Here is a 27330-nt window from a genome sequence, read left to right as displayed (position 1 = left end):
CTGAAGTTAGGTGGGATATAACCTCTTGACTTCCTTCTGATACAAAGCAAACTGCTGATAAGATTCTTTTTTATACAGAAACAGAATCGGGCTGCAGCTGCCTCTAGTTGCATTTCACAAAGAGTCATCAGCTGAGGAACAGGAAACAACTGGTCTGGGTGAAAAAGAGATTCCAGGAACCAGCACTTGCTGTGGGCCACCCAGCTGGAAAGCAGGTTGGCAGAAAGGGACTCGGGGGTCCTGATGGACACCAAGTTCAATGTGAGCCAGCAATTTGCCCTTGCTACAAAGAAGGCTAATGGCATCCTGAGCTGCATTAGGAGGAGTGTTGCCAGCAGGTTGAGGGAGGCAATCCTTCCCCTCTACTCAGCACTGGTGAGACCACACTTGGAGCACTGTGTCCACTTCTGGGCTCCTCAGTACAAAAGGGACATAAACATACTGGAGAGAGTACAGCAAAGGGCCATGAAGATGATGAAGGGACTGCAGCATCTCACATATAACGAGAGGCTGAGACAGCTGGGATTGTCCAATCTGAAGAAGAGAAAGCTCAGGGGGGATCTCATCAATGTTTTTAAATACCCGAAGGGTGGGTGCAAAGAGTATGGAACCAGGCTCTTACTAGTGGTGCCCAGTGACAGGACCAGAGGCAATGGGCACAAACTGAAACACAGAAGGCTCCGTCTGAACATCAGGAAACACTTCTTCACTATGAGGGTGACCAAGCACTGGCACAGGTTGTCCAGGGATTTTGTGGAGTCTACCTTGGAGATATTCAAAAGCCATCTGCACATAGCCTTGTGAAAGGTGGCCCTGCTTGAGCAAGGGGGTTGAATCAGATGACCTCCAGAGGTCCCTGCCAACGATTCTGTGATATGCGAGTAGAACAGGACAGACTTATAGCTCACTTCTGCAAAAGCCTTTTACGCTACATGTTGCCTCAGTTGAACTGCTGTCCAGGAACAAACAATTCTTTTTCTCCTTCTGATGAAACATGTGAAGGACAACTCATAAGGCACAAGTTTATGGAATTCTAGAATGCGGTAATCTCTGACAGCAACCTAAGGGACTCTGTCCACTTTATGCACTTTGGCAATACTTACACAGTTTGCCATGCCAGTAAAGCATCACAGTATTGAGTTTATTGTGGGATCTCGGAATACTACACTTCTCATTGAGAAAACAAATAATGGACTCAAAGACTATAAGTCCCAGAAAATTACATCATAGTCTTTCACACTATGAAACGAATATTTCAGAAGGTGTTTATGAGTCCCTTCTTTCTTGCCTCTGTTCAGGATGACTGAAAAAATCCAAAAGGGAACTCTCCATCCCATAAATGCATATTTCTTATGCTCATCAGGAGGCAACTTAATTAACACTTCACTAAGCTTATCCAAAACACACTGACATCAGTGGGAAGACTCCCATTGTCATCACTGCCCTAAGGATCTGGGTGGCTAGCACAACATGCAGCTGTGCTTTTTTCCTCCCATTGTAGGCCTTTCTGTGACAGGCCTGTAATCATGGTTAAAAATTACTGCAGCAAACCCCCTGCCTTAAGCTATCATCAAATGGATTTTTAAATGACAGGAAATAAATGTTAATGTTGTTGTCACTCACTCATTCAATTCCAATGCTTCATGCGCTGCAGAAATTCGGGCTTGGGGATTTCTCTCTCTCCAGGCTTTCTGCATTACTATTCAATAAAAAAAGCAGAACAGGGGCACATCAGTCATTACAGCGTTAACAAGGAGAATCTACTGCATTATAACAACAGAATTTATTGTTCTCAGAGCACTCACTCCAGACCATTTCAAAGAGCTCAGTGATCACTCAAAAGATACATAATCAACGTGAGCTTTTGTCCCAAATACTCAGCTTTATTCTTTCATTTAATTACACTTTTTTCCATGGGAAAATCTGGCTGAGAGATCACGCCATCTGCACTGTCACATACAGAGGTGATAACCAGCTTTTTCCTCTTGGGGAAGTAGATTCCATAGGGCACAAAAGAATACAAGGATAGTTGGGATTCTTATTCTAGTTCCTTAGCATGCTGTTGCTTTAGCTGAATGTTAAATGGATACAACATGCCAGGCTAATCAGATCACCTCATAATTAGTCCACAGAGTTCAGAATTCATGTTTATTGCGAGTCAAAAAAGCACAGTATATTTCCATTTGTAATTATGCCCTCAGAATGGAGTGCCCAACTGTCAATATCTCTCCTTTCCCAAGAGACAAAGAAGATCATTGTACATTTTCAGCAGAACCAAAGTTTGCACGTGCACTTAACAGTAAAGGCTTAATACAACTAAAGCTGCTTACATCAAATTCATTTGTAAACGTGTTGTTTCCATTTTTTACAGAGCTTCTAACTACATTAGGGAATGAAACACAGGACTTAAGTTTTACATAAGATCTCTCTCTTCTGTCAATGTAGACTAAACAGGACCTGGATAATGTAACTCAACAAACTACACTGCAGCTGGAGCCAAATTAAGCTATATATGTTTGAAGCCACTGCAAAAAATGGGAAGAAAAAATAAGTCTTTACACTTTCAAACAGTACCTTGAATGACTTCAGCAAGAAAGCAGAACAAAACAATGACACAATTTACATAGTTTATACATGTATAGATATTTGTTCAGATCTAGAATACTACAAAACTAACAGCAACAGCTTTCCAGGCAGGATCAGACTTTTGCCTTTCCTTATCTACCCAAGAGAACTATGTCTGAGTGCATTTTTCTTGCATCAGTTTAAAACAATCATTAACCTATTAGCAAAAATGGTTTTTTACAAGATCTCTTACTAGCGTCTGCAGGCCGTAAATGATCCGTGTCACATGTAAAGAATGTCTGATGGTCTTGTGCTGAAAGATTCATATCGTAGTAAGTCAAAGGTTCTCTCCCTGTTACCCATGTATAGCTGCAAACATGCCAACAAAGAGACATTTTAGTTAACGAGGTCACGTTTGGCAAAATGAATCTAGAAAAGAATCCCAGACATTAGAGATGGGCATAGCCCACCAAGCTCACCCAGCCAATCTCCTAACCACATACACTGCATTTCACTGTACTGTGATGAAGCAACAGTAGTTGAACCTAAGCTAATGAGGATGTTGGAAATGAGTAAAACATTAAAATATAAAGACTACATGAAACCTAGATATAACTCATTAGGCTGTTTGCTATACCTCTTTTGAACAGAATTACTGTATTAACAGTACCAGGTATACTGCACTTAAGTTTTCCATTTTTTTATAAGATCACCAAAAATTGCAGAAATAACAACTGCATGAACATGAATTTAAATTCCTTCTAATTCGGAAGCATTTTACAAATGACAGAAAAACCTGGCATGAGCATGAGTCCACAGCTGGTTTTGTGATTCCATCTCTGAGTTAGATTAATGGAAAAGTACAATTAAAGTCCTTAACCCAGTACCATGCCTGAAACTGTAACACCGTAACACTTACCGATTATATTCCGCTCCTCTGAACAGATTTAAAGGATTTCGCCAGACTTTGCATTCTGTCATAAACAGAAACACACAATAATGAATCTCTCCCAAATTAAAATGGTACTTGAGGTTTATCAGAATCATCAGTTACCTTCTAACAATCCTCATCAAATAACTTATTTTTTTATAGGTGTGAGTGGAAAAAAATAATCAAGAGCATGGATATGCTAGTAACCAGACTGTTCTTCCCTTTTCAAATAATAATTTCATTATATATTAGTGTCAACAAATGTTATCATTCCAGACAAATAACCACTAGCAGAGCTTCAAATGCCAGATGAAAAGATAATACTGATTAGTGCCAAGACTCACATTTACCATAATGCAGAACTGAAAAGGGATCACACAGGGTTACTTCACTGAAAAACAGCAATTAACTCAGTCCTACAGACTTGTTATTTCTACAGAAAATTCTCACTGTCTATTTAATACTGTAAATCACTGAGAATCTCAGCTACAGTTGCCAAATTTAATTCCTTCTGAGTTTGTGAAGTAAAAATCCATGGCAACATCTGCTGAACTTACTTAAGTTATAAGCATCCCAGGTTGACAAAGGATGCTGAAGTTGATTGGCAGAGAAAAGTTCATTGTGTTGCAAAGGTTTGGGAACACTAAAAGCCATTTCATACATTTCTCTTGGGGTGGGCAGAACGCAAATTCATCACACAACAGGTAGGAAGGGATAAGAAAATCCACAACAGTGTAATTTAGAACAGAATTTTAAAAAAAACACAAACCCAAACCAATCACAATGATCAATTTCTATGGCTTTTGAAAAGGTGAGGTCTTGATTCTGGCTTTTCTTCCTTTAATTTAACATGAGATTTGTTTTCTTCATTTCAACACAGACAATTCACTCCAGTGAAGGTGAGACCAGAATGAACCCCAGTACCTGCACAAAGACCCACCAAGAGGCAGCACATCGTTCTACTACAGATCTGCTACTGGATGACCCCTCACATGGTGCTCTGCAAAAACACATCAGTAGCATTGGCCCTGCAGCATTTCAACAGCTGCTTTCCACCACCGAAAGTCAATCAGCACATTTTTCCCTATGAAATGTGTGACCGTTTCTGAAGAGATCACAGCCTGGTGGGATATGGAGTTAGCAGCGTATCTACCCTACTTTAAACGTAAGTGCATGCCTGTTCCATTAAAGAAAGAGACAGAAATACAGAATAGCAAGTCGAGCCCTTCTCTTTTCCCATGGAGCTAGCTCCCACTTCTGAGTATGATGCTAAAGTGGCACAGAAAGAATGCATTTTGTATAAATTACTTGCAATAACACCATGACACCTGTGGTTACACAAAAACTAGTCAAGTGGCATAGGAGGTGGGCCCTCAGCTTGGTGCCTATGTCACCTAACAAACATGAAACAGAGACACGAGAAAGGGAAGATGTTTGGGAAGAGACCATTGATTATGCATCTGCATCTTTCAACTAGCTACTTCAGTAGGTAGCTAACATTAGAAAGCTCCACTGGTTTACTCAGCAGAAGTGCTCTATTGACATTCAGCCATTCTGTTGTGCAGCCAGAGGGTACGGCTGTTTGACAAGCTTCAATCTGACAGTTTTTACATAATATGACTTTCAAACCATAGTAAATATTAAATAAACATCAGCCTTCTCAGTTCCAGAGGCACAATTCAATGGCTTGGCTTACTCTAAATTGCAACAAGATTAGGCAACAACTATTTGATCACAGCAACACCGATCCTTTTGCTCATCTTATTTAAATGGTTATAGATCCCAAGCGTGCAGTACTTCAGCACTGCAGCGGGAAAGGGGGAATTGAGGAACTAAAAGGGGAGAAGGCGGCGGCATTTTATTACCACCTCCTCTCCTGTGGGGTAGTTTGGCATCTGTCTGGCTAGTTAAACATGATGTGCTCTTTGTTGCTTTTGCCTTGGTGTCTGCTGATACCATTGTCTCAGTACATCAACCATTCTCCTGACCTTTCTGATGACAAGGGTATCTACTGCAATATTCCACCATAATCAAACAACTACATAGGAAAACATGGTGAGCCAAGTGAAAAAGCCATCTTCACCTTGTTGGATAGTGGAGGAAATATCCCAGTGTTGATGACTCTAAACTGAAAAGGTTGCCTTTTCTGTAACATTACAAACTAATAATATAACTATGTCCTTATTTTATGTAAGCAATTAGGATTTACTGAAGATTAATCTTTCAGCTCCTTGTTCAATGATCAAGCTTTGAGCACCAATATCTTTCTGAAGGCATGAATAATAGGCTGTCTGTACAGACACACTGTCCAGAGACACTGTGTCCCAACTCATAGACTCGAGTGCCAATGCACTGAAAGCAAACGCACTCTTTGACTACTTCTTTATATGAGAAAAGTCAGGATGCTTGGGTGAACCTCACTAGTCAAAATACTGCGCCTTCTGCTTTAAAACGATGGGAGTTATTCCAGAGCTGTTGAAGTGTGACGGAGTGCACTGATGAGTGCACACAGGTGTTTCCAAGCCATCCCATGCTTTCTGCCAGTTCACCCAAATCTAATATCCTAGCCCATGCGGTGCTGCTATTCACAGCCTCTCCTGAGATGGGAATGGCATCAGCTGATTTTGCTGTGCTATATGGAGACTTCCCTAAGTAGAAATACCCAGTAGAGAGCAAGGGTTTTTGAGACCACTTGTTTTATGTAACTTGTGAGTTCAAAGCTAATTTTTGTTTGCTTGTTTTCATGAACACCGAAGAGCAGAAGTAAAATTTGCCAGGTATAGACATAGGCACCTTGGCTGATAAACAATAATGTCTTCTCCATAACTGAATTTGGGTTTTGTTCATTCACTTTTTCTCACTTGTTAATTCTGATACATTTTAAAATTTAATGAAACCCTAATTGATTCTAGCGGCACATTCCTAATGAAAGCTCAATTAATTTCCACTGTTGAGATTATGGCCTGTACGCCAAGCTAGAGCTGAAAAGGTAAGTTTTGTTTTACAGATAAGGAACACAAGTCGAGATGCTCCTGCCCTAACTTTCTTTAACAGTGAGTATTTCCAACTCAAGCCAGAAGCAACAGTATTTCGGCATCTTCAGCACCCATGGACAAAGTTTTCAATTCACCCCCCACCAGGTAGCTGAGTCACCCAGACAGTGAGACAAGTTACCCTGGGACTCCTCTTCAGTCCACAAAGATCAGTGCTTGTTTGGGAGGTGATTCATTTTAGGCAGACTGGCCTGTCTCTCCGAGGAACCACCCTCAGGCAACCAGGCGCCCAACTCAAAGTGCCTCAGCAGAATCCCAAAGCCTGTGATTTGAGCAAAGTGACCTCCAGGGACAGTCCTCCCGCAGCAGAGCTGTACCAGGACTCAAGCTGCCTCGGTTCAAAACTGACATCCTCCCCTCCATCGTGTAACAGCTGATCTCTTCTGATTTAACACTGCCTTTTTCATCAGAGCAAGCAAATTTGTATTCATTATAGTGATATATAAATGCATAGCAAAAATTACAACTCAAACATTTATACCACTTATGTAAGGCTCTCAAAACACCTTCTCAATCATATGTTCATTCAATCATGTGCACTAGAAAAAAAGTCCCAGAGTGTCAAGGTCAACTTTAAAGGCTTGCATGGCTTAGGGTCAGACACCTTTAGCCTGATTGGTAGCACCCACTCCCTGCGCTGAAATTCATTGGGGCTGTGAATGCCTGGAAGCTTATGAAAATCGAGCCCCAAATGCCTGAAATCGGGCCCCCTAAACTGGAGGCCTTTTTTAAAAAACCTGTGTTATGACTTGCCCGAAGTCACAAATCAAATCGGTAGCAGAGTCAGGAACAGAACAAGCCCTTAAGCTATTAAAAGCCACTATGCTTCCATTACTAAAGTGAAATTAAATGTTGTTTACATACTACTTACATGGTCTAAAAAATAAAGTAACGCAAAAGCAGACGGGCATTCCCAACATATTTTTCTGATTCTTTTATTTACAACTTTATTATCCAAAAGAATGTATATAAAAATACTGTCTGCCTTTAGAAATAATATTGCAGAAACTTCATGTGCAATTTAGCAGGGCTTTCAGAATCAAGGGGGGAAAGGGATGTGTTGGCAACGCCGCCTGAGCAATGAGCACGGTATGAATTTGGAAAGGCATAACCTGCCTGAGTAATCAGTGAAGCAGCTCTGCCTTTTATTTGACAACAGAGCAAGTTTAAAGGAAGCTTTATCTGGTTTCACGGCTCAGCAGGAGATGATATTTGTACCCCGGGCCTCCAGCGGGTCACCCAGGGCGCTGGCATGTCAGGCCTGGGGGAGCATCGAGTCTGGCACCCTTGGCGGAGGGAAATGGAGGGTGTTTTGGGGCAGGAGGGCTGACTGCCCACCGCGGCTGGGCCAGGCCGCTGAGACTGGGCCACCACCCAGCAGCTTTGCCCACCAACAGCCAGTGGCTCCTCCTGGGGGATATAAAGGGCCATTTCCCCCCGCACTGAGTGACCCAGGGCACAGGATCCGCGAGGAGCAAGACCTCGACGCCTCGGAGGCCGAGGCCGTGCCCGTGGCCATCGCCATCGCCGTCTGAGGGCCGAGAGCCGCCCTCCCTCCCGCCGTTCTCCCCGCCAGAGCACCCCTCCCTCACCTGAGACGCTCTGCCGGCTGGAGTCGGCGTCCCCGTTGGCGGCGCTGGCGGCGCTGGGCGCGCTGTTGTCCACCCCGCCCAGCAGAGGGCGCAGGTGGCTCACCGAGACCTGCTCGATGAAGGAGGTGCCGTACTTGCGGAAGTACCACCACTCGAAGATCTGCAACACACAGGCGGCGCGCGCCGCGTCAGCCACCGGCCGTTAACGGCTGCTCCCCCCCGCCTCCCCCCCCTCCCCGCCCCGAACCTCCTTCAGCATGGCGCGGCCGCCCTGACAGGGACCAGGGCCGGCCGAGCGGGCTCCCGCCTCACCCCGACGGAGGCACCTGGCAGGGTCTTCCCCGCCCGGGGAGCCGCCGGGCCCGCTCGCCCCACAGCGGCCCGCCGGCCTCCTTCCCTCCCTGTGGCGCACCGAGAGATCCAAGTTCGTGCCGAATCTGGCAAACCGCTTTAAAAACCTGGTTTACAGGAGGTTAAAAATCTCAATCTTGTCAGAAAAAAAATTGCTGTGTTTTTTTTTTTTTTGTTGTTGTTGGTTGGTGGTTTTGTGTTTGGTTGTTTTTTACCCCAAGAAGCTTATGGCAAATTATTTCTTTAAAAAGTAAAGAAAAAATTTTTAAAAAACCTATTTTTTTTCAATTGTTAGGAGGATTCCTTCAAATTGCCTTCAGGAAAAAAAAAAAAACCGAGCCCAGCTCCATCCTGTCCGACATCAGCCCCCTGAATGGGATTGCTGCAGTCAGCAATAATCACCTTGTCTCCTCTGCAGTCAAGGGAAAGCGAGGAAAAGCAGGTTTGCCTGTTTTCCCAGTAATTCTTCCAAAGGAATTTTAATTTAAAAAATGTTAAAAATACCAAACAAACTCCAGGAAGCTGAATCCTGTTCTTTTTAGGATTTTTTTTTTTTTTCCCCCCAAACTGAACTGTGTTTTGTTTTGTTTGGCTGACTTGGGCTGATTCCGAATTAATTTTATTTTAAGGCTTTTGGTTCAGCTAGCAAATCAGGAAAAAAATGATTATTTACTGAGCTCTACTTGGAAAATCATTCCACAGCCTAAAAGAACCCCTTATAATTGAAATTACATACATAATATATATTTGTGGTATTTTCACCGAGAAATTACTTTTTGGTTAAGAATACACATATTTCAGGAAACCACATAAACCTGGAAATAAAGACTATTTCATATGAATAGGGAAAAGGTTTTGACTGTAAAAATTTCGAAGGCACACACGCTTATAATGAGTATGTAAAATGAGTGTATTTTGCAGCTGCACTTGAATCATCACCCAAACATTTATATAACAACTGAAACAAAAGCAAATCAAAGTGGTTTTGAAAATTTTGTAGTACTTTGTAATATTGATTGCACTAGACATTGTGAACGAACGATCTGTTTCTATACTACTCAGTGTCTCCATGTTTTATGCCAGTGCTGAAAGCTTTTACAAAATCTCTACCAAAAAAAAAAAAGGTTATTTATTAATTCTTGATACAACTAGGAACAATCAGCAACTGACTTCTATCTCCATGGGATTGTCTGTAGACGAGACATACTTTTTTTCTTCCCCCTTTGAACTATTCCATAGGGGAAAAGCAGAAGATAAACCTTCTGGCATAGTAAGAAAATGTTCCTCCAATGGAACATATCCTCCAAAGGATACTCCAATGCATTCTGCACTGGGGCTTCCCCTAAATGCAGCTGTGTTGTTAAAGCATCTAGGGCATTCATATGAAGAAGCTGACCCTCACTGCATTGGAGTGGAGTGGGAATGTGGCTGGTGGCCACCTGAGGCAAGTTCACAGAAGAGTGTGTGGCAGCCCTGGAGATCACTCGGTCCCCAAACAATCTAATGGCTCTCCTAGGAGACATCAGCAAGGAACAATGGAGCAGTCTGATGAGAAGGCAGAAGGGCTATGAGAACACATAAAAGGTCACAAGCACTTGGGAAGGTAAACAGATGGTCACAGAGAAACCAGAACATAAACACACCCAGATCTTTGTGAATTCTTGGTCCCAGGCAAAACACTGAAAAGCCACAGAGCCTGCATAGTTCCTGCTTACACAGGATCCACAGGACGTTTATCACTGTACATGTTCCATCAGCACATGCTTGCAGCAGCGCCCAGGTGAGAATCCTGGGAGCCAGGGACAGAACACTGAGGAATATCGGCTGAATGCTTGCTCTGCACTGATACACACCGCTGCCTCCAAACACTGTAGCTGGTGGACAAGGAGCTGGCACAGGTGAGCCAGCTTTGGTTTTAGCTGATCTCATGCTCTTGGGCACACAACGCTTTCTAAAGGGTTTTGAATTTAAATGATCTGAGAGAGCATCATAATCTAAGCAGGCAGCAAGTGGCAATCCATGAGAGAAAGGCTGTGCTGTAAGATACAGTCACAGATCTGCTCTGAGCATCTGTTTCCGTTTTATCTTTGGAAACTTTGAAGCTTGAACAAATCAAGGCACACAAGCCACAGTTGTACCTGTCCAAGGCCTCAGAGGGAGTGGTTGTTAGGAATCAAATATTGTACTGAGGCGAGGGACACTCGGTGAGAATATCACTGTAACTGAAGTCAGGGACTGAAGTACAGCTGCCAGACTGGCCGCTCAAAACTCTTGGCAGTTATAGACCATATCTGACAAGCTTCATACTTTCTTTAACAGAAGAAACAACCAGATTTTTCAAAATGTGTTAATAAATTCCTGCTCATTATTTCAATCATAATCAGCTTTTAGATAAAAAGTCAGTAAACCCCCGTGAGCAGCACAAGAGCTTTCGAGCCCCCCTTGCCCTGCACAAATGCACATCAGCTGGAAAACTGTCACACTGAATTTCAGTGAAACTGAGGATACAGAAAGAATGTACATATATATATGTATGTGGTCACTACTGCAATTCAGCTGAGTGACAGGAACTTGCTGTAAGACTGCCTCCCTAGACTTGTGAATACATTAATTACTTTTTTAAATGCCATTAAATCTCGTAGATTAAGGCAGCTTTGAAAAATATTTGTAATGTTGAGTGCATCCAGTGCCAGGAAACATCAGCCAGATCTCAATGCATACAGTCTCTTAGAAATTAAAGCCATAAATCATCATCATAATAAGCCTTGCTTGCAGTGATTTGTTCAGTGTGTATGAGAAGGTAATCTATAATCTGGTACTGAAGTCAAAACAATAAATTCTCTTCATAGAATTTTTGTACCTTTCTCAGACAGTGTCAGCTGTTTTGAAATTTGATTGCAATAAATTAAATTTGATTTCTAGCTGCACCAGCCACTTTGAAAGCAACGTGAAGTCAACAAGCTTTTGACAGTTCAGCAGATGAGAGATCATCTGGCAGAATAATACCTGACTGTAAAGATTAATTACCCACTGAAAGAGATCTGGATGAGAGACGAAATTAAGGCAAAAGATCATTTCTGCACCACCTCTGAAAGAAAAGGCCACGTCATTTCTGTCATATACATACAGTGGGAGGGAAGCTCATCTTCACAGACCTTGTCCCCTCACAGCAGTGGCAAACTTCTCTGGCTTCTTTCGAGTTCGTGCCTGTGCTTTCAAATTGGAACAGGGTCAAACATCTCCAAACCCTCAAGGGATCTTTGAAACCCTTACGTTCACAAAGGCCCAGTTAAAACCCTGTTCTGAACATTTCCAGCTTTGTGTGTTTAGAAATCCAAATCTAGAGTTTTTATTTTTTAATTGGGCATGGGTAATGATTAATATAAGAGTATTTGATTTTGGAAAACCCTTATTGATGATTTCTAGAAATGCATGGCTATGAAAAAACAACTTGTAGGTGACAAATATATTTGGGTTAAGTAAGAGCTGGTAAAACACTCATAAGTCTTCTTAATGCATTGCAGATACTTGCTTTGGACTTTTTTTGGTTTTGCTTTTCAGGGCAGTTACTTCTCTTCCCCTGTACAATGAAAACATAACAGTCATGCTCTTTCTTATCTCTGCTCTCACATACAATCCCGGATAATTTATTTGTCTGTGTAGCAACAAATCTCTTCTGCATCACTTGGATATCTGATCTTCCTGTCTGGTTTTTCAGAACAGATATTCCATCATAAATGCATCGTTTCACAAGGGATGATTTTGAAGGTGGTTCTCACTGGACCAAGTAGCGATGTCTATCAGCAGTTTGAGTTATGCTTTCCTGTTTATCATATCTGAGACAGGCATCCTCTCCTACAGCGAACACTCTCTCTCTGTAGTCCTCAGTGCATGTGCACTGAGTCTTCAACAGAAGCAGTAAAGGATTTTGTTTGGTGACAAATTCCAAAGCTCAGAGTTCTCATTCAGTCTTGTAATGAGGCTTCCAGGTCTCAGAAGAGTAAGATTTGGAGTACTCGTAATATGAGGGGTGTTAACAACCAATCTAATGGGTTTAAATGAAACTTAACTCTCTTGAGGAACAGGATAACGACAGCAGAACTTGACTCAATGGTTAAGCCTATTTGATAAGCAAAATGGGACAACAGCACAGGTTAGGCTGGCTCAGTCGTCTGTGCTGTTTGTTTGCCAGCACACTGCACAGCCTGTGCCAACTCTCCCAGGCAATGACTGGACATCTTCTGGGGATATCACAGCCCAGGGATTGTTTCCAGTAGACAGTATGGAAAAGGTCATCCTGTTTTGGGAGGCAAGAGTGTTTATCCATATGAATGTGACTATACAATGCCACTTGCCTTTGGACAAAGCAAGCCCCTGGTCTGTTTTATTTAGCTGTTAAGGTAGCCGGTGACTCAAACAGATCCTCCAGTCCTGCCTGGTTGGTTCTAAGAAAAAAATATGCAGTACACCTCAGAACATGCTCTCAGTGTCTCAGTCCTGAAGGCTATGCACCCTATTTCTGGGTGAAATACATCCGTTTAGCATCATCTTAGACTCTGCTCCTGGTTACCAAATGCCCACTTGTCTTATCTCAAGGAGTCAGCATGAGAAGATATATGTGGTGCTAACGAGCAGCTTATTCAAAACAGCTATTTACTTACACTTCATCTACCTCTAGAAATACAGAAATGGGAAAGAAAATAATATATTGCCTGGGCTTAAGTATAGTACATCTCTCAGCACTGGGTAGAACCCAGCTACTTATGATACCTTTCTTTCATCTGTGGACTGGGTTATAGCCTGCCTTCCTACAGACCCTTCCTCCCTCATCTGCTCCTTGGCAAGTGTTTCCAGTTTCTTAGGAACTCCCTACAAGGATTCTGCCCTCCCTGACCTGTCAGCCTCCGCTGAGCAAAGCAGAAACTTTGAACAATTACCACATATCACTTTTCAGCCACCAAAGATTGTCCCTGCACAATTGTCAGACTTCCCTGGAGTCTGTGGGAAAACACAGAACTCAGTCACCTTTCTGCCCCCCTGCAGCAAAGGTAAGGAAACAAGCAGAAGAACAATTAATACCTACAGAAAATAAGAGAGGTCCCTTCTGTGTTATTCAGGTCCTCTCTCAGACTTCCTGTACTAACACCATTGGCTACAAAAGGCTGTGACTCCCACATACTATACACATACTGGGGTAGTTGCAGACAGCCCAGCTGCTCAGCACTAAATAGTGTATAGACTCAGCACTCATGCTCTACCTGTATAGACTGGCTTTCTAATTCTTATCTCTGAAAGATCTGGTATTTGTTCATTGCAGAATGTTTCTCATCGTGAAGAGGAAAACTCTTACTATTGTTGCAAGCTCTGAAGTAGAATAATGAGGCATTCTTGGTGGAGATTCAAAATCGGGGTTCACTTCTGCCTGTGCTTTGTTAGGACTGATACTCTATCAGTTTGCAGTGCAAATGCCAGCCACATTTGCTAACCAACTTTCACTCTGGCACTGTGTATGTTAAATATGTGGCCTTATTTAGAAATCTTAGTGGCATTTACATAGTTCCAGTTCACAGCATTTACTGGACGTCAGTTGTGTTTCATGACAGTTTTATTACCCTACCTGTGGAAAAGCTTAGCCTCTCAGACACGGAATACAATACAGCTCATTGTATTCTGAGACAGAACCCTGTTTTTTACTCGATTAAAAGTAACTGTGGTGGAACCAAGTTTCCAATACAATATCTCTAATGCAGCTTGGGACTTAGTTTGGTTCCTATTTTTGATGCCTAAAATAGTGCAGAAATGTATTAAATATATGCTAAATTGTTCATTTTAAAGTAATGATTGAATTGAATTAATTAAATGCTTTCCTGAATGAATTAAATACGAATTAATTTTTTTTCATTTTAAACTATGTGCTGTAGTCAAGTAATTATTAAAGAGAATGCTTGAGATAGGAAAGTCTTTTCTGTATGGTTCCACGCTATCCAGAAAATAAAAAAGATTTGAAATCCTTGTTTCATTTAAGTCACATTGCCTACAGCAAGGCCAGAATTTTACCTAAAGAATGAAAACAAAGTAAGAGACAAAATAAGAGAGGAGAGTAATGTTTTGCAAAGGAGTTCACATAGCATGCAATTGCCCAAAGCTGAACTCTGCAGAGTCTTTGTTTCATGACCCAGACATGAAATAGGAAAAGTGTTCACTTTCCCATCAGTTACCACGCTTCTGAAATGATGGAATTTTCCATCATTTCATAACCTGCAGTGCTGTGATTTCTCCTTCTGATTAGGAGTTGCAGCCAACTGATAATGGAAAGAAATCTGCCAGACCATATGGTGGAAAATTCCAAGGAATATTAGTACATCTAGTCTGAAAAATACCCCAGCGATACAGATTTGATGAGAGAATGTTTATTTTACAAAAGAGCTTCACTTAATACCATTAACAGGACTAAGAATCCTTTAGAACTGCAGATGCTGTGTAGTATGACAGATAAGTGGGTGGTTATGCAGGCAATTCAGCATGTTACAGGGCCACTGGTAAACAGCAAGATTATTAAGAAATAACTAATCTGAAGCACAATTGGGCTAGTGACTGGCTACCACTACCTCACTAGAACTGATCCAGCTGTATTTCCTGATGCATGGTCTGTTCAACTTGCAATTTCTTCTCTTCATGACCATGCCTGCTGAGTTCCTTTTCCATCATCCAGTTTACAGACCACATGCTCCTCTCCACCCAGACACTGGTCCCTACAGTCTAGGGTGCCTGCCTATTACCTGCCTGGCCTATATATCTTTTGCACATTTAGGATGGTGGCATAGGAACAGCAGACAACAACTGGTAGCAGTAGTGAAGGTCCATGAAAAACGCTTTCAATCTTCTTTCAGTCTGTGTCTACACCTTCATCACCTCATTGTTCCTTCAACTTGTTTGTAATGGACTTTGTCACACAGAATTTAGTGAATTTATTCAGTTAAGGCTCATTCAGTCTAATCTCTTCTTGGAAGGCCTCTATTCGTGCCCTTTTCCCCCTTCGTCATATCACAGTCTTGAATACTCCTTGCCACTTCCTTCTTGTACTTTCCATCAAAGTACAGCACTTAGAAATTTCTTGCTCACAAGTCTCCTACTGAGCTCGTTCCTCAGAAATTGCCTTCATGACTACAGTACAAAACGTACCTGAGTTTGCAATCATGCTATACACAGAATTTAGTTACAGACAATTGAGTCTCTTTAGGGGTTTTGTTCCTGTTTGATTCTGTAAGGTATTTCCATAGGGCACAAACTGTCTTTTTCTTGCTACTTCCTCCCGCTGTCTTCCATCTTTAATAACAAATATGGAGTTGTGCCTGTCGAACCCATGTATTTCTGTTATTCCTTTTCATCTTGGCGGTGGGGCCTGGCCTTTTCTTCTTTCTGAGTGACAGTACTGACTGTAACATTCAGTATTTTCCTCCCATGCATTTGAGTGAATTGTGCTGAACTGAATCCAAGTCTTACAGGTCTGGCTCCTGTTCATATTCTGAAAGACCTGCTGATGTCTCTGGAGCTGCATCCTGTGCTTTGGGGCTCAATCCATTCAAGGATGATGAATGCCCAAGGTGCAGACATTAAATAACTGCCTTCTGCTACAAGGAAACCCCAGAGCAAGGCACAGAAGCAGCGCACCTGATACTTTATACACCTGAAATCATCTAAGTGATTAGAGTCTCACAGGCATTCAGGAATCAAGGATGCCATTTCTTTGTCTACATCAGCTGCAGGCAACGTGGAAGTGAGAGATGCGGATTTCCCACACCAAACTGATAGAGTTTAGTTAGGATCCTACTTGCTTCCAGGTTTTTCTGAGGTCAGTAGATCTGAAGTGATGCGAACCAGCCCCTAGCCATGTCTCTCTCTTTTCACTTACCACTGCGGTAACTACACTCTTAAAATTGGTCCCATTGGTCTCCCAATTACATGCCTAGTTTGGTGAGGGAGGTCTGCAGCTTGTATCCAGCAGATTTTAAAAGCATACAACTTGTTTTCAGACAAAGGACCTAAGACTGATTGAACAAAGAAGACAAAAACAAAGACAACCTTTCCCTGAGGAGGGAAAGTGGAGAGGGAGGTGCTGAGCTCTTCTCCCTGGTATCCAGTGATAGGACACGTGGGAATGGTTCAAAGCTGCACCAGGGAAGGTTTAGGCTGGACATTAGGAAGCATTTCTTTACCAAGAGGGTGGTCAAACACTGGAACAGCCTTCCTGGAGAGGTGGTCAATGCCCCCAAAACCTGTCAGTGTTTAAGAGGCATTTGGACAATGGCCTTAATAATATGCTTTCACTTTCGGTCAGCCCTGAAGTGGTCAGGCAGCTGGACTAGATGATCATTGTAGGTCCTTTCCAATGGAAATATTCTGTTCTATTCTATTCTATTCTATTCTATTCTATTCTATTCTATTCTATTCTATTTATTTGTGTAAGTAGACAACCAGCTCTCAGCAGTGAGGAAACAGAACAGCCCAGCATAAGCATAATACCCTAAATACACCAAGCAGATTGTTTGATTTTTTTAACTCCGTTTGTTTCTATGAAGACACTGAATAAAATCCAGAGCAAATGCTCTGCTTTGGACTCCTGCACTGCGTATGATTCACTCCACTGCATCAATTTGCACAGCGAAACCCTCAGGGATTACATATGGGAGGAGGGGTTTTTAAATGGTTTAAAAATACTTTTCAGACCTTTAAGCGAATAGGCAGGTATGTATTGAAAAGATTTTAAAAGTGAAGATCTGAAATAATTATCCCTTGGAATCTTGGCACCAGAACTAGGTTCATTGCTAATATTCTGCTTGCTGTTTCTCTAATAAGTCCTGCCGTGACTTTCTGCAAGGACCACACTAAGCTGAGATAGTTGGTACCTCTCCTCCTCTTCTTCTTACCATCCTTTTTATTTCTGTAGCACGTACTGGTGGAAACACTTAACATGCAGACGCTTGTTAGGAATTACTGTAGGGTTGCTAGTGGGGCACAGTGTCCTTTAAGACTTTTTTTCTTCAAAGACACATAGCACTGAAATATTTTCTTTTTTTTTTTTTTTTTTTGTTGTTCCCACAGAAAAAGAAGTACAAAGAAAGAAATATACATTTTATGTACTGCAGAAATGTAAGTTTAAGGAAAAAAAGAGACACCTATTAATCTGGACAAAGTCTGAAATCCCATTCCAGATAACAAAATCGATTTGTAAAGTGATATTAATATATCTAGTACTTACCAGTATAAGTCCCGAGATTAATGAGGAAGTGCCTGTCAGGGCAACATAGAACTTGGGGGTTAATGTGTTCAAAAACATGCTCACTGAAAAAGAAAAGAGAGGAAACCATGAGTACAAGAGCAGGACATGTTCTCCACATGTGTCCCCTCCTCCTCCCAAATGCTTTCCAACTTCAGGTAAGTTATTACCTTAATTCTGATTAAAAAGACAGTTGAAAGAACATCCTGTTCCATCTGCCTAACACGTGATAAAGCAGACCACTAGACTGCCATATGCAGAATTTTGTTTTCACATCAGAGTCAATCACAAGGCATTGGAAAACAGTTGCACACATCTGTGTCTTTCCTATTCCAGTCAGCGCTCCCCTGACACCAAGTTCAGGATTCCCCATGATATATCATAGGATCATAGAATCATCCAGGTTGGAAGAGACCCTTGGGATCATCGAGTCCAACCATCAACCCTACCCTACAAAGTTCTTCCCTATATCATATCCCCCAACACCGCATCTAAATGACTCTTAAACACATTCAGGGATGATGACTCAACCACCTCCCTGGGCAGCCCATTCCAGTGTCTGACCACTCTTTCTGTGAAGAATAGTTTTCTAATGTCAAGTCTAAACCTACCCTGTTGCAGCTTGAAGCCATTCCTTCTCGTTATATCGCTAATTACCTGTGAGAAGAGACCAGCACCAACCTCTCCACAATGTCCTTTTGAGTAGTTGTAGAGAGTGATGAGGTCTCCCCTCAGTCTCCTCTTCCTATGGAAGACATTTTATTATCTGCCTTTGCTACTCCGTTGCAATTTTAGGGGTCCCCCATTCTAAACGGCTACCCCGTTCAAAATTTTAGGGGTCAATCTCAATGTCCTGCATTCAACATTGTCTCAATGTCCTGTGATCTTGGTGAAACTATCAGGACAAATTTTTAAAAGCCTTTTACGTATCATTTACACTGGTTCTCACTTACAAAGTAGGAGATAATAGCATTTCCCTAACTCATTCCACTGCACTGAAGTTGGTGAACCACTCGGTATGACAACAGTGAATAAATGCATAAAGCAGATTAGGAAAAGACCTAACTGGCTTTCTGATAATTAGGGGTGAAAAGCGTGATAGCTGTCCAGATTATCTGAAATCTAGGGCAGAAGCAAAGCCAGACAAACTGCAAGGAATGGCAATTCCACCTGTATGGGCTTCTGGAAATTCAAAGGGCTTTTCTAGTCATATCACATTTTGGAAGCTGCTGAAAGAATCACCAGGTAGTTGTGCTCAGCCCCCGCCCCCGAAAATCCCTCTGGCCTTAAGAGAATAAAATAATCTTTTTATACGTTTTGGATCACTCTACAGGAGCTACTAGAAAGAACTGGAGCTCTTCCACTAAATTCTAGGTTTTTTAAACTCTCAACTTCCCATCACCTCCATCTTCCACAAATGAAAACATTCTCTATTAAACTACATGGAGGTTTAGAATATCTTCTGTAAAAAACCCCACTGGTCTCATCCTCAGCCAACGCCAAAGTATTTCTCATACATATGTACATATATCTATATACACACATATATATTTGTAAATATGCATGCATCCATGACTGAAGAGGGAACTGACAATAGGCAGCAGGTAAAATTAAAAGACTTGTAGCAGACTACAAACAGTCATTAAAAAACACTGATAAAAGACCTGGATGCATAGGTGGGACGCCCTTGGTTCATTCTGTTCCCTTTAGAAATGACACTTACTGAAATTAACTAACACGGAGCCAAAAAACGAGAAGATGACAACAACAGCAGGATACAAATCATCAAACATATGATTAAGTTTCCATGGCCAGTAAAACAGAAAATTGTTTTCCAGAAATGCATCACTAAAAGAGATTGAAACTCTGCAATTCAGCTGTTTTGTTTGGGTTTTGGCTTCCTATTTTCTACATTTTTTTTTCTTGAAAAAGCTATAAACTGTTAAAATGGAAGAGTCATTTTCTGGTCCACTGGAGTGGCATGAAGCACCAAGCTGATATAGTAAAGAACTAGTTTGGTGGTTTTTAATTCCATTGTACATTTTCTTTCACAAATGAGTTGCATGCCAGATTGTCGGTTAGTGTAAATCAGCATAACATCCCCAATTTTACTGTGTGCAACACAGCTACACTGATTTATGCCAGCTCTGGCTCAATAGTTGGGATTTTCCAACATCTTAGTTCTTTTTTTTTTTCTGTTCTCTCTCTTTCTTTCTTTCTTTCTTTCTTCCTTTCTTTCTTTCTTCTTTCTTTCTTTTTCTTTCTTTCTTTTCTTTTTCTTTTTTATTGTCTAATACAAGCTGACTTTGAATAGTAGTCCCTGCTTTCTCCAGCCCCAGTACCCGTTAAGAAGGAAGAGGAATGGAGAGACTGAAATAGCTTTTGCTTCTACCAACCACCATGAGTCCTTTAGAAGAAACATTCCACATTCTGGAATGCAAACATAAGCCAGAGACGTAATCAAACTGTGTCACTGGGGAAATTTCAGACTGCCAGTGAAATTACTTCCTCTGCTTAGGTCAGGATATTCCTGAGAGAGAATACGCTATGATGGGATGTAGATGTCCATATTCCCCGTGTAGCACAGTGCTGCTGTAGTGCCAAAAATAACATGAAAAGCCAGGCAGCAGGAGACTTTACAGAAGTGCTTTCTCTTCCATTCCTTCACCATAGCTTCACAGCTCATGGAATGCTGGAATTTTTCCTATTAAAATAGAAAAATTTTCCCATTAACCTGGAGGAAGTTTAGTTTCTAAAGTTGTGAAGCCTCCAGTGTTTTAGAAGATTCCACATGAGGATATCCATTGACTAAGGATATAGTCTGCTTGCTTTAAATTCCTACTGCCTGTTTCACTAAGAAATGCTGCAAAGAGAACAAAGTTTCTTAAGCAGTGATGAGATACTCACTTATCATTACTTAAATTCGCTTTGGGAAATGCATGCCCATTTGGACGAGCCCTCTCAACAAATTAGCTCCATGGAACTCATCAATGGAGTAGAATGAATGAGGCTCTTAAGAAATCCTCTTGGCTTTTCTCTGTTACCGCTACTTTACAAGCAATGTATACTGGTTTACAGACAAACCCTAAGATCTGAATGGAGATAGGATTTTATTTTTCTGTCACTTGCACCAGTGTTACCACTTTCTTCTCTGCTTGCATGTATACTGGTGCTCCTGTGTGCTCTTTTCTATAGGCTGCTACAATTCTTCACTTTTACGTGAGAACTGGCAAGGTAAACTGGTACGACACTGGATGCTTTTAGATTCTATGGGCCAGACTTCCAGGTAACTGGAATAGCTCAGATGATTTGCTAGAGCTGCACTCAACTACCAGAGCTGCTTATCTGGACTGCATCTCCCTAATCCTTTTGCCATTCTTCTTCCCACTCATTAAATATCAGAATCTTCTGTTCCATTATGAAAACTATCAACTTCTGCCAATTATTAACTACCCTCCCAGTCCCTTTGTCTCCATAAATATTAACAAAAGCAAACATTTTCTAATAAGAAACATATCTCCAAAACAGTAAAACTAAGAGCCGAAGGATCTGTGGTCAGACTATTTTTATTCTGAAGTCAACAAGAATTCAGTCATTGTTTCAGTGAACTCTACATCAAGGCCTAGTTCTCATAATATTAATCCCCAAGGTAAAAACCAACCCACTTTTGGGTTATTTGATATATATGATAACCCAAAAGGGACAATTTCCTTACAGTCAGCATTCTGACACTGGAGAATTCACTATCATATCCAATGTTTCTGTCCTGTAGCAGACTCGGGTTTCCTTCAGTATATCACAGTAAACTAGAGCCATCAGATAATACTAAATGCCCATCTGACTAAATTCGCATAGTAGTGTTTTTCTTCTCTATTTATTTCCATTTGATGAAGTGGCAGGATTGAGGAGCAGAGAGAAATTTCTGAAAAATGAGAGTTGAAGATACTGGCAGAAGATAATGCAGAATAAAGAAGCCAAGTAGAATCACCAGCGAAAGGTGCTACTGTCTGTCCATTATTCTGGATTCATAACACACGAGCGTATGCCTAATTATTCCTGTCCAAAAAGGGAAGATGGTGCAGTTATTCAGCTTGGAGTATCACCTCTTGTCTGTAACTTGGTAGGACTTAAAAAGGGCAACTAACCAGTATCTCAAGAAAGAAACTTGCCTGGTGTTCCTGCAGTGCCAACGCATTTGAAATTACTGTCAAATTCCAATTATCGCCACAGGGTTTTAACGATGAATGATTTACTTTAGGTGTGTTAGTAAAGATGATGGAATACAGTACAGCCTGTTGGGTTTTTTTTAAAAGAAAACCAGCATGACCTATAAATGCTGTCTAAACAAGCCAAGCATGTGTGCTTGTGAGAGGCTCCTGGCCTTACAAATACCCACCGCCCTCTTTCTTCCCTTCTTTTTATTGCTTTCATTTTATTCATGCTTGAGTCATCCAGAATAAGGCAATATTTACATTTCCAAAAGTGCCTAAGTTACATTGGTAAATCATTCCATCCTAATGTATAATATCTAGGGAAGGACTGTTATTTCATTGTTAACTGTGCATGCTCGCAGCGATGAATTTACATCCTATTCAATTCATGGCAGACAAGCCAAAAAAGCACACAAGTCATATCTAATATTCCCTGTTGAGGCTAATCAGAAGAGGTGATTGAAATGGTCTTGTAAGCTGATGCCATTTCATTCCTGTTATATATGTTATTCATTGCCAATACTCATGATTCATTCTGAACACGGGAATAAGCAACAGGAAAATCCAGATATTTTTCAAACAACAAAATCCTCAAATCATGTAAAATGTGTCACTCAGGGTGATAAAACATTATGTTGCTTTAGAAATACTGGGGTTAAACTGCTCAAAGTATCATCCTGCTGCTGTATCAGTTAATTACATTAGAAGATCATTAGGGGAAGGAGCATTGCAAACTACCTTCTATTCCCATTTGGATCTACTAAAATGATAGCCCGAACATGAGGCTATGTAGTTTGCACAGTAGGGTGCAAATAAAAATTTAATAGCAATGTTACATAAATCATATACACAAACAGATCAAGCAAAGACAGGACTGCATCATTTATGCCACTTCTAAGAGGAAAAATAATTCCCCGAACAGAATGCTATCTTAAAATATGGGTAAAATTAAATATGTATCAAAACCTCAGTATAAATAAAAAGATGCATTGCAGACCTAGAACTAAAGATCAAATGTAAACAATCCAAATATACTGAAATACACCCGAAGTCACAGCTCTTTTTGTGTCAGTATCTCTGCTCTCTTAAATGAGACAAGGTTTCTGAGTACAGTAGTAACTTTTATAAGACCACATAGCCAGAAAACATAGAAAATCTTGTAGTCACAGAGCCCTGCTAGTGCATTATTGGTCCTTAAGTTGTCATGGCTAAAATATCTGTGTCCGTAAGAAATTTTGCTGCACCTTCTGTTTCCATCCTCCATAATATTTGCTTGGTGTGCAGACCAATGCAAATTCTTGTAATGCCAGTGCCAAGAACCCAAATCCTTTAGACAGGTGACAAGCTAAGAAACCTACCATTGAAGACCTTTGACACAGCGATTCAGCTTCTTTTCACTGCAGCCATCCATCCAAGCTGGTGTTCAAACATGGTACAGGGGATGGGGCAGGGACTGCCTTATTTCACAGGGGCCTCAGCATGGATTAATGCAGCCCCCTGATTCAAAGTTGCTGCAGCAGTGAAGAACTCTTCCACCAAAGTGTCAGCAAAGAAAGCAAGATAAAGTTCAAAAAACTTCTTTGAATAAACGTATAACATTCCCCTCTCTGAGTACAAAGCGCTGCATGCTCTTGACTTGAATTGAACTACTTTTACATAACCTTTCTGAACCCTCAACCCATCCCTCGTAAGAATGTTAACAATATGCTTTCGGGAAAACATCTTAGGGTCACGCTGAATTATGCATGATATACTATGATATCTTCCAGCTCAATATAAATACAAACCCCACCAGATTTAAAGCTAGCACAGGGTATTGTCTCAGGAAAAGATATAATTTCCCAGGATTTTTCCTGGGAAACTACCAAGATTTCTTTTTTTTAACTTCTTCAGACTGTTTGGAGAAGTTACCAAAGAAGTAAGCCTTCAAAAGTTTAAAGAATGCTGCAGAGTGAGTTTCATTTTCACTTGGTGCAAATGCTATGCAACTTCCTTCTATAAGGCCTTTGTGTACATCTGTTTTCAAAACGTGAAAAAAATTGTCACTCAGAAACAAACACGTGGCCGTTCCAGGCAGAAACAGCCGGTGTCTCTGTGCTGTGCACAAGGAAATCCAGATGCCCACTCACTTTGTTCAACCACCTACTCTTGTCCTGCAGGCATGAGGCTGAATGAGAGTCACATTCAGACGTCTGGAGCCCAAGCTAATGGCCAGCGAAGTCATCTGTTGGTCTCAGCAAATGCTGGATCAGAGCCCAGGTGAGAGAAAACGGTGATGTGCCAAAAGGAACCTATTACTTCAGATAAATAATGAACTCCAATTAACTACACACACTTGAGCGTAATCAAAGTTCTGCCCTTACAGATATTTCTGATTAATGAAATAGAACTTTCTGGACTGAAGACCACCACATTCTCTCTTCTGCTTTTCCACATCTTAAATGTAGGTTTTCCCTTTCAAGAGAATACCTTTACCACAATAAAAGGGAGACTGAGTAGTGATGGTCTGTTCCGGAGAGAAGCTGGACATCGTGGGAGAGGCTTTCAGCCGCAAAGCACAGCCCAAAGAGCAGAAAGAGCAGAAGGCAGTAACACAGTACCAGTTCCAGGTCAAAAACATTCAAATTTTTTTACTTATAACCGCAAAATAAAGAGTTTTGAAGGTTGCAGATGACAGCAATAACTTTCTCTCCACTTTGTGACCCAGTGGCCCACTGAGCAAATTATATCCAGCACAGAAGATTGAAACAAACCTTAGGAAATTCAGTCCATCTTTTCCCAAACAACCCTGCCTGAGGATTGCTAGAAAATCAATTTAATCATTCTCCTCAACATTTTAATGCATTGAATATCTGAAAACCAAAGTGACACAATGATAAGTGGTGGCCTGCTTTTCAACACCAGGTCTATAAGGTCCAAAAGTTATTGGATTGGTCAAAATTCTGGCTCAGTCCTAGCAGGATTTAGTCTGTGCTGGTTCTGGAACTTTTGGGGCTTACATGAATATACTGTGTCCTTCAGAGTACATTAACCATTCAGCCTGTTAGACATCAAGATTGCTTGTCCCCACTGAGAATAATGTACAGGGAAACATAACTGATAAGAGACAAGAGCCATCATAGAACTGAGGGTAGAAGGACATACAGGTGAATCAAGGAAACCAGATCTGGAAGACAAAAAACCACTTAGACACTACTGTGACTTGAACAAGGAAAAAGAAAAGAAAACCATATTAGAGACAGATGAGTATAATATAGAGATTAGTCAAAAGAAAATTAAAAAATGGAATGGCAATAAAAATTAACATGCGTAGAAAGAAGAAGATAGAAACAAGAACAGCAAAAGAGACACAGAAGAATTGATACATGCAACATGAATGTAAATAAAGGCTATTTTTACTTTAGCAAAAGATGGTTTGTGATTCAGAAGTATCTTTTCACTGGGAGAAATAAGACTGCCAACACTCACAGCTTTGGTCATTTAGGAAGAGATACTGTCAACAAGTTATTCCTTGGTATCAAACACACCCCAAAGCCTTGTCTCACAAAATAAAGCCCTTAACACAAGATGCTACTGAAGATTCCCATTCCCAGATATGTTTTCCCAGAATGTCCTGCTAAGGTCAGCTGCCACACTTTCCCCCAGGAACAGACAGGCTGGACATACAGGCACAGGATGCGCTATACCCTCCCCAAGAAAAACATTCTTTCTTGTGAATTTAAATACTAAAACCAACTTAGGACAGCTAGACTCAAGCACAGCATTTTGCTACTCCATTTTTCTGAGATCATGAATTCCCTACCTTATGGATTTGGGGAGAATAAAAGCATGGAGAAAAAAAAAAGATCAACTTTGCCCCAAGAAAGCAGCTATTATAATGCAAATTTGCTGCCATATAGTTGCCTCTGCCAAGGGACAGGGACATTTCCTCTGCCTTTCACAATGCAGTGGTGACATGAGTTAATTACACAGCTCCTGTTAATTGCACAGCATGCTGCATGAACACCAAGATTTGCTAATATATTGGCAGCAAAAAACCCGTTAAAAAAAAACCAACCAAAAGCAAAATAAAACTCCACAGCATTCCCATTTAAAGAAATAGAAAATGAAGGAGAAACCATTTCCTAGGACTTTACAGCCCTTAGCTGTCAGGGACTGAACTACTGTGCATTTCCTTATGACTAACACAGTGTCCGCATGCTAAAAGCAGACTCCTGGCATTAATAATGTACAAGTGGAAGGGAGGAACTGGGCCAAATAAGAATGAGGCGCGAAGGATGAGCAATGACGTATTGAGTAGAGATATTAATATTTGGATTTTTTAGAGATGTGGATGTGCAAAATCGGGTTGTTGCTTGGTTCTTAGTCAAATTCTCTTGCAACGCTTTCAAACTCAATTCATCTAAAATCAGGCTGCTTGCAAATTGATTTGAAACACTGTCATTATACACATCTCCCCTGCGGATTTTAAAGTTTCAAGAAACATATGGGTCTTTGTCTTAATTTTTCTTCAGTGTTGCACTGCGTGAGGAAGTGCGCTCTCAGATTTGTGATGGGGATTTCTTTCACTGTGCAACGCTACAAGGTGTCTTTGTAGGCAGAACCAGTCCAGATATTGGAGAAGGCAACTTCATAGTTAGCTTGTGGTTTCCTTTTCTAATCACACACATATCAGCATATGTGTTTAGAAGCATTTTTCCCAACACAAAAGCAGGGGAAATCCTGATGTGATGCTAAGGTTAAATAAGGATGCATTCCCTGGCAGTCTCTCACGTGACCGCAGAGCATCGTTGTGTATAGACGTCTTCTACCTTCTTTTAGATACACACTTGTAAGAGGAAGCAGAACTATACTGAGCTCTTCAGAGTGCAGCTGCACAGTTTATCAAGTAGATGATTTTAAGACTTTTAAGTCTTCAATTTAAGGCACACAGCAATTGGGGTCTACTGAAAATCAATAGTAATGTATTTCATTGCAAAAATGTACCTACGCACTGCAACAAAATGACCTTATTTTCCACTCTCCACCCCGAAGCGTTCAAGCAAATCCGTATTTTAAAGTTATTCTTAACATCAACTAATCATTCCTGTAACTGAACTGATACAGCTTTATTCAGTTTGGACAGGCACTGTTTGTGAAGGCAAACCTACATGTTATCTTAACAGTCCCTTATTCTGAGGCATTACACAGATTTATGTGGTTCAGCCTTTCAAAGCTGTATTAAAACAAAAGCCAATTACTAAACCTCATTATCTGGAGTCATTTAAGACAATTAATGGCTTTTGTTCCAAGTGCCAGATCAGCACAGTTCTCTCTATGGAACAGGGTAAGTTTTGCCCTCTTCTTTCAT

The 27330-nt window shown here is 41.1% G+C and overlaps 1 protein-coding gene across 2 annotated transcripts in view; it reads right to left on the bottom strand.

The window, feature by feature from the left end:
• Positions 1-27330, bottom strand: part of ST7 (suppression of tumorigenicity 7) — a 147980-nt gene that overhangs the window by 50442 nt on the left and 70208 nt on the right. For both annotated transcript variants that reach the window (XM_074144543.1, XM_074144542.1), the window contains 5 exons: positions 17752-17834; positions 8142-8301; positions 3485-3539; positions 2819-2934; positions 1624-1699 (listed from right to left, as the gene is read on the bottom strand). In XM_074144543.1, the coding sequence (XP_074000644.1) occupies positions 1624-1699; positions 2819-2934; positions 3485-3539; positions 8142-8301; positions 17752-17834 (490 nt within the window). The remainder of the gene's footprint in view (positions 1-1623; positions 1700-2818; positions 2935-3484; positions 3540-8141; positions 8302-17751; positions 17835-27330) is intronic.

This window comes from Numenius arquata, chromosome 2 (genome assembly GCF_964106895.1).
Source record: "Numenius arquata chromosome 2, bNumArq3.hap1.1, whole genome shotgun sequence".
Lineage (NCBI taxonomy): Eukaryota > Metazoa > Chordata > Aves > Charadriiformes > Scolopacidae > Numenius > Numenius arquata.
This window is presented reverse-complemented; position numbering and strand designations above follow the sequence as displayed.